The following is a 9,760-nucleotide window of genomic DNA, read 5'->3' as shown; positions in this document are numbered from 1 at the left end:
AGCGTATTTCTCTACGTGCACAGCTTTCGCCAGACGTCTTGAATCACTAGTTCATATGTTAGCTCTATATTAATTTGTTATGTAGTCTCTAAAAAGCATACTTTACTTTCACGATGTTTCGTATCAGATTCGGAATTGGAAAAAATCGAACCGAGATCGGTTCATTCATTTAAAATCTCTTTCTGGGCTCACTCGGAATGATTGAAGCCGCTTCATCAATATCATTTAAAAAGTCAGAAAAGTTTGTTCCCTCTTATTTACTAACTCTCCTAGATTACTATTACAATTACATATTACAAACTTCATCGAAGAGACGCCCGATGCATATCCGCACGAATTGCACATTATTTTTCTACAAAGGGACTAGCCTATTTCACGCACGCGCGTTGCACGTGACTTCACCTTAGCCTGATGTAAGTTCTTTTGTTCCCTTTTTTTTTTTTCCATCTTTGTAATAATTCTGCGAATTACTTTAGCCTGCCCCACCCAAAAAAAAAAAACAAGAAAAAGCAAATGGAAAAAATAAATAAATAAAAAGGAGACTGTTTTTCTCATTGAAAACCGCACAGATTCACGCTTTGAACCCCTATAAATCCCCTTATTTGCAAAACCTCTCTCTCTCACCACCCCTATCTCTCTCTCATCTCTGAGATGGCCAAAGCGTTTCTTCTTGTTCAGCTCCTGCTGCTAGCTCTGAGCTTCTTGGCCCTCTCCTCCCATGGCGAAGAGCTCGCAGCAGCAGTGACCAGCGACGCCGTGAGCCCTGTCCGCCCGCCCGCTGCCTCTCCGACCCACCACCACCACCCAGGACACCACCACCACCACCTCGCCCCCGCCCCAGTCCCCTCCGCCGCCCATGCGCCGGCCCCGCACCACCACCACCACCACCACGCCCATGCACCGGTCCCCACTCCCATGGCGCACCCTCCCCCCCCACCCGCCGGTCCACCCTCCGGCCCACCCTCCGGCCCACCCCCCAATGGGCCCCATGAGCCGGCGGTTCATAGCCGTCCAAGGGGTGGTCTACTGCAAGTCGTGCAAGTACTCCGGGGTCGAGACTCTCTTGGGCGCCACCCCTCTCCTTGGTCATTTTCCTTAGATTTTTCCCAAAGTCGTAATTTTTGCCGCTCCTCAGTTTCAAAAAGCGAAACTCTCCGCCTTCTTTTTCCACATTTTGCTGTTCTTTCGCATGTTGGACAGATGTTATAAACTTGTTTCGTTTTCTTCCTTCCTTCGCGGTCAGTTCATACAAAGAAGCAAAGCAAAACCAAAAAAAAAAAAATGACATTTTTATCTGGTCATCGTTATTTTCCCCTTAGTGTCTGACATTTTCTCGGCAATAGCGAGGTTAGGTTAAAAGATACCACCTTTCTCTTTCATGGATGTATGGAAAAGAAACTGAGATTATGGTCCTCTGCACCTTTCTCTTTGTCCTCACTTCATGAAATTTTGAAAATTGGCCAATGGCTATAGGCCCATTTTCCTATTTATTTAACATTTTTTTATATGACCCTTTTTGCCATTTAATAACCCAAGTTTTGACGAGATCTTGAAATTTTAAAATTTTGGTTTCGTGAAATTTTCTTGATTTTTTCTTCTTTTTTTGTGTGTTTTTTCTTTTTCCAGGTGCGGTGGTGAAGCTGGAATGCAACAACACTAAGTACCGGCCCACCGTTCAGACGGCCAAGACCGACAAGAACGGCTACTTCTTCCTCATGGCGCCCAAGACCATCACCACCTTCGCCTTCCACAAGTGCAAGGCCTCGCTCGCCTCGTCGCCGCTCCCCACCTGCCGCCTCCCCTCCCCTCTCCACGGCGGCGCCGCCGGCGCGGTCCTCAGGCCCGAGAAGCCCGCCCTCATCGACAACCTCCCCTACATGGTCTTCAACGTCGGCCCCTTCGCCTTCGAGCCGCAGTGCAAGCCCTGAAAGCTGCTGCTCCGGCGTTCCGTGGTCGCTGTGATGTTTCTGGATGTGTTGATGAGAGAACTTTCGTGTCTACTGAGACTTTTGGACCTCTCTCCCTGTGTAGGGTTTTTCTACTTTTTTATTAGGAGGTTGAAGATGATTGATGTGGTTTGATGATGGATAGTGAGTGAGTTCGGTGCTGGCTTAACCTTTGCCTCTTTGATGGATCATATGTTGACTTACGTACTTCCAAGAGGAATTAAGCGGTCACCGTCCGTCCCCACCGTTCCTCGTCTGAGCAAAACCCCCGCCATGATCGTTCTCCGCCATCTCTCTCTCTCTCTCTCTCTCTCTCTTCCTTCCGAGTGCCCTCACAACGGCTGCGTGGTGAGCGCCCGATGTCGGCGACGAATCTATGGTGTTCGTGTAAATTTACATGGCCAAGAGAGGGAGGAGGGTGGGGGCCGGTGACACGACGGCGAGTGGTGGTCGCCCACCATCAAGGATAAACTAGTTAAATAAATATTAAAACTTAAAACATGAGAAGTATAATAGGTTCTAACATCTCTAGCCGTCTCATCTTGTCAGGAACAAGGACCAATCCGTCGCGTTCCCAACGGCTCCTTACGCCGCTGTAATCGGCTGTTTTTCAAAAAAAAAAAAAAATTGAATTTTTCAAGCTTTTTTTTTTTTTTTTTGGGAACATATATATATATCCATAGAAGAAATTTTGTTTTAATGGCAATAAAATAAATAACAAAAAAAGGAGGGGAAAAAATGGAAAAGAAGAAGAAGGAGGAGGAGGAGAAGTTAACGGCTAGTGAAAGTCGACTGTTGCCAAACGTTAATGACTCTTTGTCTGATTTGTGGCAGACAATACTGTCCTGAAACTCGCAGCTTTTTAGTCTTGCAGGGGGTGGGAGGGGTTCCCCTGTCAAAACATTTACATTTGCTTTTTCCTTTTATGGAAATGCTAATTAATTTTTGCAGCAACCCAATTATTCCTAATACTTGTGTTTAAATCATGTAAATGACCCGTAAACTTTAATCCAAAACATAGCGTGATCGATGAATTTTCAATTTGTTCGATATTTTTCTTGAAATTTTAGTCCAATGAACAATGCCAAACTTTTAAATTGCTCAACGTGGTATACGGACTATTACGAATGTTCAATATTATCTCCGAACTTGAATTAATGCAAAGATTAATTGAACATGTAGCAAAATTTTAGGGATCAATCAAAACATCGCTACAGTTAACGAGTCACTCGGCTTTTCAATTGTTGATGGGTTTGGACTCGCCTGCTCTCTGCTACTAACCACCACGAAAACTTCATCGAGCTCAATCGGCTTCCGATCCAAGTCCGATCGGCGCGCGGTGTCTAAGATGGGGTGCGCGCCTTTCTAATGACGCGATTTTCTTATGTCTTGAAACATTGGATCCCCTATTGCATCTACAAATCCAAACCTTCAACTCTTAATCCAAAATGAGGGGATTTCCCCTCCGCTCCGACCATAGTTAAGTCAAAAAGAACTTTTTCAAACGTATATGATTTAGGTGGGCCCCGGGCAAGGACTCTAAGGTGATGATTATGGAAGTAGTGGGACTAAAATCTTCGGGTGCACGCGGGTGAACGATGAAGGGGGGGAGAAGCAATCATAGCCAAGTCCCAATTATTTTGTGTGACAAACCTAGGATCCCCACCATGGATCGTGTGGAGATTTTGAACCGCTTTAGCTAAATTCACTTTGATCAAGGGGTCCTACAATATGGTGTCTAGGGCCAAAAAAAAAAGAAAGAAAAATGCTGAGGATATGCGAATATCCGCAACATTTTCCGGCAAATTTTTCAGTCTAGAGAGTTGATTTTGATCTTGGTTGATTATGCCATAAGTTAGGCTAATGTATAAAAAAGATTAAATTGATGATTAAGGAGGGGTCGTGTCGTGAGCTTTTGTAATGCTTTTTCTAGTACGAGAATGGGGTGCTATGTGAGCATCTCTATGCTTTCAACCTATGTCACTTTAGAGATGGTTTTGACGTTTTCTTGAATTCGACCTATTTTTTCCGAAAATTTAGTTATCGGAGAAAGAAACGAATTACCCACTTATGTGAAAAATCTGAATTTTCCACTAAAAGATCGATTTTATTTATAAAATGAACTCTTAGGCTGTGTTTCACGAGCCGGACATAACTTCGACTTCCTATCCAATGTTTGGGGCATCCCGATATCCGGATATATCCAAATAAAAAGTCCCACCTAAGGGAAAATGCACCAGCATCGTCGCGAGCCCCCCTAGCACGAGCTACCATGCTTTCACCACCCATATCCATCTTATCGCAGTCATCCCCCTTTGGTCACTCGATTTTCTCCGTCGGAGGTTTCGACTTGCAACCGGTTGGTATTTTGCTTGGTCGCCGTCGTCCCGGCGATCTCCCTATGGCGGTTGGCCCAACCGGAGGTGGTCGGGGCGAGCTCGGGCAGTGAGTCGTGCGGTGCGACCTTGTGAGACGGAGACTTGACCTGAGGAGTCACCCAGGTCCCAAGGTCCCAAACCATTACCGAGCAATTGCAAAACCAGGGAGCCATTCGGCCCGGCCCGATTGAAGACTGAAATGATCTGGTCCAGTCCGGGCAGAGTCGGGCTAGGATCTGGATTTCAATATTTTTTTTTTTTCATAATTGCTTGTTTTGATCACGAAAATGAGAAAGTTTCCAAAATAAAAGTAAAATATTAACACAAAAGTACTCGAACAACTATGGATTTGTTCGAAGACATGAACTTCACGGACCCAACAATAACCGTCAATATTAATTTGATGCGGAGTTTTAAGGCCTGTAAGTATTATTCGGAAAGCTGGTTTAGAGCCGTTGTGCTTTAACATTGCGGCCGCTTTTCTGATTTCGACTTTCTACAATTTGGCCTTTTGTTCCATTTTTTTTCTCTAACCCAACTTCCGGCTGGCCATTTCGAATTAACCGGGATTTTGTTTCGAACCGCGATCTACAACTAGACCTGCGCAGGGCTTTACTCTGCGCTCAACCTAGGACGACAATCGAACTACCGCGGCAGGATCGTTGGAACCGGGATGACCGTCTGCTAGACATGATGGATCGGCCAGCATGGCCCATCAATTGTCAATTGTCTGTGTTAGCCTCACAATAAGTTTGCTGAAAGAAAGCTCCTCCCAGGAAATAATCGAAATCAGGGGCAAAAAATGATAATTATGCTTAATTCGATCATATTAATGTGATCACGTAACATCACTCGAAAGTTTCTGGTCCTAATCGATGTTCCTGCCAAGCTTCAACTTGCTTTAATTTGTAGGGATTATATTGTGATTGTCGAGAAATAGATTTTATTGGAGAAGGCCTAGCTTCCAAGCCGCTAACATCAACAGTCCTGGGATAGATATAGCAATGTATTGCAAAAATTTATTTGTAGGTTCGCGACCACGTACGAATCAAATATCATATTTAATATTCGAAACTTACGGCTTACATATCAAGTTTGGTCGTTTCGTGTCAACTCGCTTCCCGACATTCTCACCGGCCGGCAGCCACCCCACCTAGCCCAGCCCCTCCGCCATCCCTAGCCGTCACACAGTTCGGTCGAAAGTGGGATATACTTTTAGTATTTTCTCGAAAACCTACTTAACGATAGGATTTGCTTCTAAAAGAAAAAGAAATTCACACAATGGGCAAAGCTCAGTATATGTGTATGTCGCCCCATCAAAGTTGAACGCTGAACACAATTTTGAAGAATACACATGATAAATATTGATGTGATCGCACAACTTTACTGGAAAGTTTCTGGTCCTAATCTGATATTCCGGCCAAGCTTCACCTTGCTTTACGGATTAGGAATTATATCATGAAGATATAAATTTACTGGAGGAGACCTAGCTTCAAAGCCACTACATCAACAACCCGAAGATAGATATTGGAACAATTGCAAAAAGTTATCTTGATTTGCACCCACGCACACATCAAATATCATCCCCACTTTTAAAACCTACAACTTACATATTGAGTGTTGCTATTTCATATCAACTTGCTAACCCTAACTTTTCACTTATCAACCATCTCTCTCCCACCCCGTCTCCGCTCCGGCAGCCACCCCCCTAGACTAGGCCTCCCGCCGTCCTTGACCGTTGCACTGATGATCGCTGTCTTCGATTTAGTCTTCTACGATCGCCGAGAGTGTCGCCATGGAGCTTGCCGAGCTCCCACAGGACGGAGCTTGAGTTCTCATGACCAGGACCTATGAGCTTCATGCAAGAGAGGAAACGGGGTGTTGGTGGCGATGTCGGGGGCCAAAGAGAGGCATCGATAAGGCATCGGGTGCCGGAGAGAGAGAGAGAGAGAGCGCTATGTCATGTTTCGGGAGAGAGAGATGGTTGTAGGGTTTTGGGGTAAATGATCGTTTAAATTTGGAGGAGATACAAACTGAAGATTTTGAAAAGTGAGGATGGCTTCTGATATGCAGGGGTACCTTAATGCTTTTTGCAAGTTTTTTAAGCGGCGCGATTTTTGAATTGTAAGTTTCACAAGCACGCCTTTTATTTATCATCACCCTCATGGTATCGTTTGAGTAAGATCATAGAACAATAAATTGGCCTAGCAGGGCATTAGTCTTGGTTAGAGGTGTCAATATGGGTACATGACCCATTTTGGACTCATATATTGTACAAATAGATTGTATATGGGTCCTAAATTTTTAAAGGGCCAAATGAAAATGAGTCCCAAAAGTTAAAGTTGAATCAAATGGGTCACTCAATTGAACCCATTTTCGGTCTGTGGCCCGTAGCTTCCCAAGCACCACTTGTAAATGGGCCTCAATTTTATTAGTTTATATTTTATATTTTATACTTGGGTTGGGCTAGGCGTGGGTCAATGGGCTTCAAATATATTAGCTTATAGTTTTTGTAATTTTTTATTTTTATAACTAAAACAAAGAAAGAAAACTAAAATTAGAAAAATACAAAAACTTTTCAAGCGGCCACCCCGCCGGTCGTTGCTGCCGCTTCTCCCGTCATCGCCGTTCATCTGTCGCCGGCGGCCGAAAAAATAAACAATTGAAAAAAATAATTTTTCAAGCGGCCACCCACCTGCGATAGCTAGTGGCCGAGAAAATAAAAAATTGAAAAAAATTAAAATTTTAAAATAATTTTTAAAAATTCAAAAAAACAATAAATTAATTTTCAATATATATAAAAAGTAATTTTTAAAAAAATTCACCAGATTTGTATTACAAGAAAGTGTTTTAGGAGTATCATTTTTCTTACTAAATTATAAAAAAAATAAATATCGAATTATTTGGTTAAATATAAAAGTGTTTAAGTAATACGGATTGAGTCGGGTATGAGTCGTTAAAATTGTACTTCATGAAAAGGGATCAAAATGGATTAAACAGGTCAATATGGGTTTCGATACGATCCAAACCCGATCCGATCCACCCATTTGACATTTCCAGTCCTGGCCCATCTTGTGAAAGAGCTAAAGATTGGTATCCTTACCATCACATGGCGGGAATTCAACATAAATCAAAGTAATGCTGGAGATATAAAGATACATACACGTAACATTCATGTACGATCATCAATCACAAGAAAAGTAAACGACAACCCACCGTTCCATTACTTCATCGAAAAGGAAAAAAAATACAAAAACAAAAACATATATTTTTTGTGATGGCAACAAATTTAAAATTCGCTGATATTTTGTAATGGGTTTGATGTAATGGGTCATTTGTTGTCTTTAGTGGCGGACTTGTTCTCTTTATTGGTCAAACCATTACAACCGATTCTTCTGATATTTCTTACCACGATACATAGAATAGCACTCTATACAGTATTAAGACGTACGCAGTAAACAACTCAAGAGACAAATTCCATGCTTCATGTAACAGAACAGGACCGACCGATGGATCGAGCCACCAAGCTTGTCGGTTCGGCAGAGAAGACGCATGCGGGTGTATCGATGGAAAGCGTGCCCGGATCTCCAGCTTAAAGTCTCGGCTTAAGCAAGCGCCACACTCGAGAATACCCGTAACAACTCTATCAAGATTTCGAGGATGACAAAAGAGGTGGGAATTAAATTGAACTGTGCATCGAACAATCCCTGGGATATCTTCGTGTGTCTGAAACTGAAATTAATTCACGAGACGCGTCGTTTGACGGCAAATTTAGTATCCGAACTCCAATGTTAAGCACCCGAGAAGGGATGCAAATCGCAATACTAATTGCCCTTTATTGACCGTCAATCAAACGGATGTGGGACATCGACGTGCGAGTCAGACACCCCCACCTCTGATTCTATCCAACGTGGGAGTTGGGTGGGCTTGTCAGTTTTCAACTTTTGGTTCCGCAAGATCCAACCCATTTCCTTGAATGAACCGACGCTTTGAATCGAGATTAACTATAAATGATCACTAAATTTTGAACTTTATTTTAATGTAATTAATTTATTTAATTTGATATTTGAATTTTTGATAAATATTCAATCGAGGCCCTCCTTTTTTCCATTAATCAAGTTTAGTGATAATTTTTTTTAATCTAATCCCTATATATATATTTTTTAATGTTTCTCTTGTTCACCCCCCGAACAGACCGTCGAGATAATGCGATACAACTGCGGTCAGCACAGCACACAGAGAGAGAGAGAGAGAAGAAGAAAGAAGAAGACAACGCAAAGGCTACAAGTCAAATGACAACCGCTTACGTCTCTTTGACTCTCTCTCTCTCTCTCTCCTCACTGTGTGTTGTCGCTTCGGTTTTGGGGCCCACCACCCAAGTTGTCCGAGATTTCAAAACTCCGCCGCCGGGCCGCACGTTACAACGTTGGGGTCGTTTACCCTCAAACTCCGCCCCCACGCGCTCCCATGTAGCGCGTGCCCGTCCCGCTTACTCTTTGCAGTTTACCGCACGACTTGCCTGGTGTGTGTTTAGTTTGGATGCAAAATACCACTATTTTTTCCCCATTTTCGGTGTAACTGGCGAAACCCCAAAGATATTTTGAATCATTCTCAACTTGACCCAAAAATACTTTGTTTTTACATAGAAAAAAAATGGCACAAAAAAAAAACTAAGTTATGTCCTATCACACCAATAATTTAATTTTTTTTTCTGTGTTGCCAATATTCATAAATTTTTACTGGGCGCGACAAAAATACCATTTGCCTACCACAAAAAATCCTAAACTTTGCCACCACGACACGAATACTCAATCTTTTTGTGCCACCAATACTCCAAATGCCGTATTCGCGGCATAGTAAATATAGTTTAGGAATTTTCGTGACATAAACAAAGTTCGAGTTAGTGATATCACAGTTAACATAATCTAGGTTTTTAATGATACGCAAAAAAAAAAAAAAAAAAAAGATTTCGTGACTATGACGCTAATACCTTAAAAAAAAAATTGATGTTACAAAAACCCCTAAACTGGTATTGGTGTGGAAAAAAATACCCTATGTCTACCACAAAAAATCCTAAACTTTTGCCGCCGTAACATCAGAACTCCAAAAATTTTCGTTCGTGCCAACAATACCTAGGGTATGTGCAGTGTGTCGAAATTTAGGATATTGGCGTCACGGTGAATGTAGTTTAGGAGTTTTGGTGACACCAAAAATTGTTTATAAAGGCTTGGGACAGTTGCCATAATGGGCACAATTTTTTTTTTTTTTGGTGGTATTAAGCCTTTCAATAAAGAAGTTTGGGAGGGCAAGTGAAAGAATGACAAGGGTGTTTAAAACCTCTTTTGCCTTTTGGGCTTAAATCAATATAGAATTGGTAATATTGCCACTAGATGCACCGAATTCAAACATTCTAGATCTAATTCTTCGTTCTGTCCA

The 9,760-nt window shown here is 42.3% G+C and overlaps 1 protein-coding gene across 1 annotated transcript; it reads left to right on the top strand.

Annotated features, from left to right (window-relative positions):
• The first annotated feature begins 630 nt into the window (after nt 1-630).
• LOC115739710 (non-classical arabinogalactan protein 31) lies at nt 631-2,115 on the top strand. The gene is given in 3 exon segments (XM_030672934.2): nt 631-780; nt 782-1,085; nt 1,627-2,115. Coding segments are annotated over 3 exon segments (735 nt in total). The 5' UTR covers nt 631-651; the 3' UTR covers nt 1,929-2,115.
• Nucleotides 2,116-9,760: the final 7,645 nt, after the last annotated feature.

The sequence above is a fragment of the Rhodamnia argentea genome, chromosome 9 (genome assembly GCF_020921035.1).
Source record: "Rhodamnia argentea isolate NSW1041297 chromosome 9, ASM2092103v1, whole genome shotgun sequence".
NCBI classification, from domain to species: domain Eukaryota; kingdom Viridiplantae; phylum Streptophyta; class Magnoliopsida; order Myrtales; family Myrtaceae; genus Rhodamnia; species Rhodamnia argentea.
This window is presented reverse-complemented; position numbering and strand designations above follow the sequence as displayed.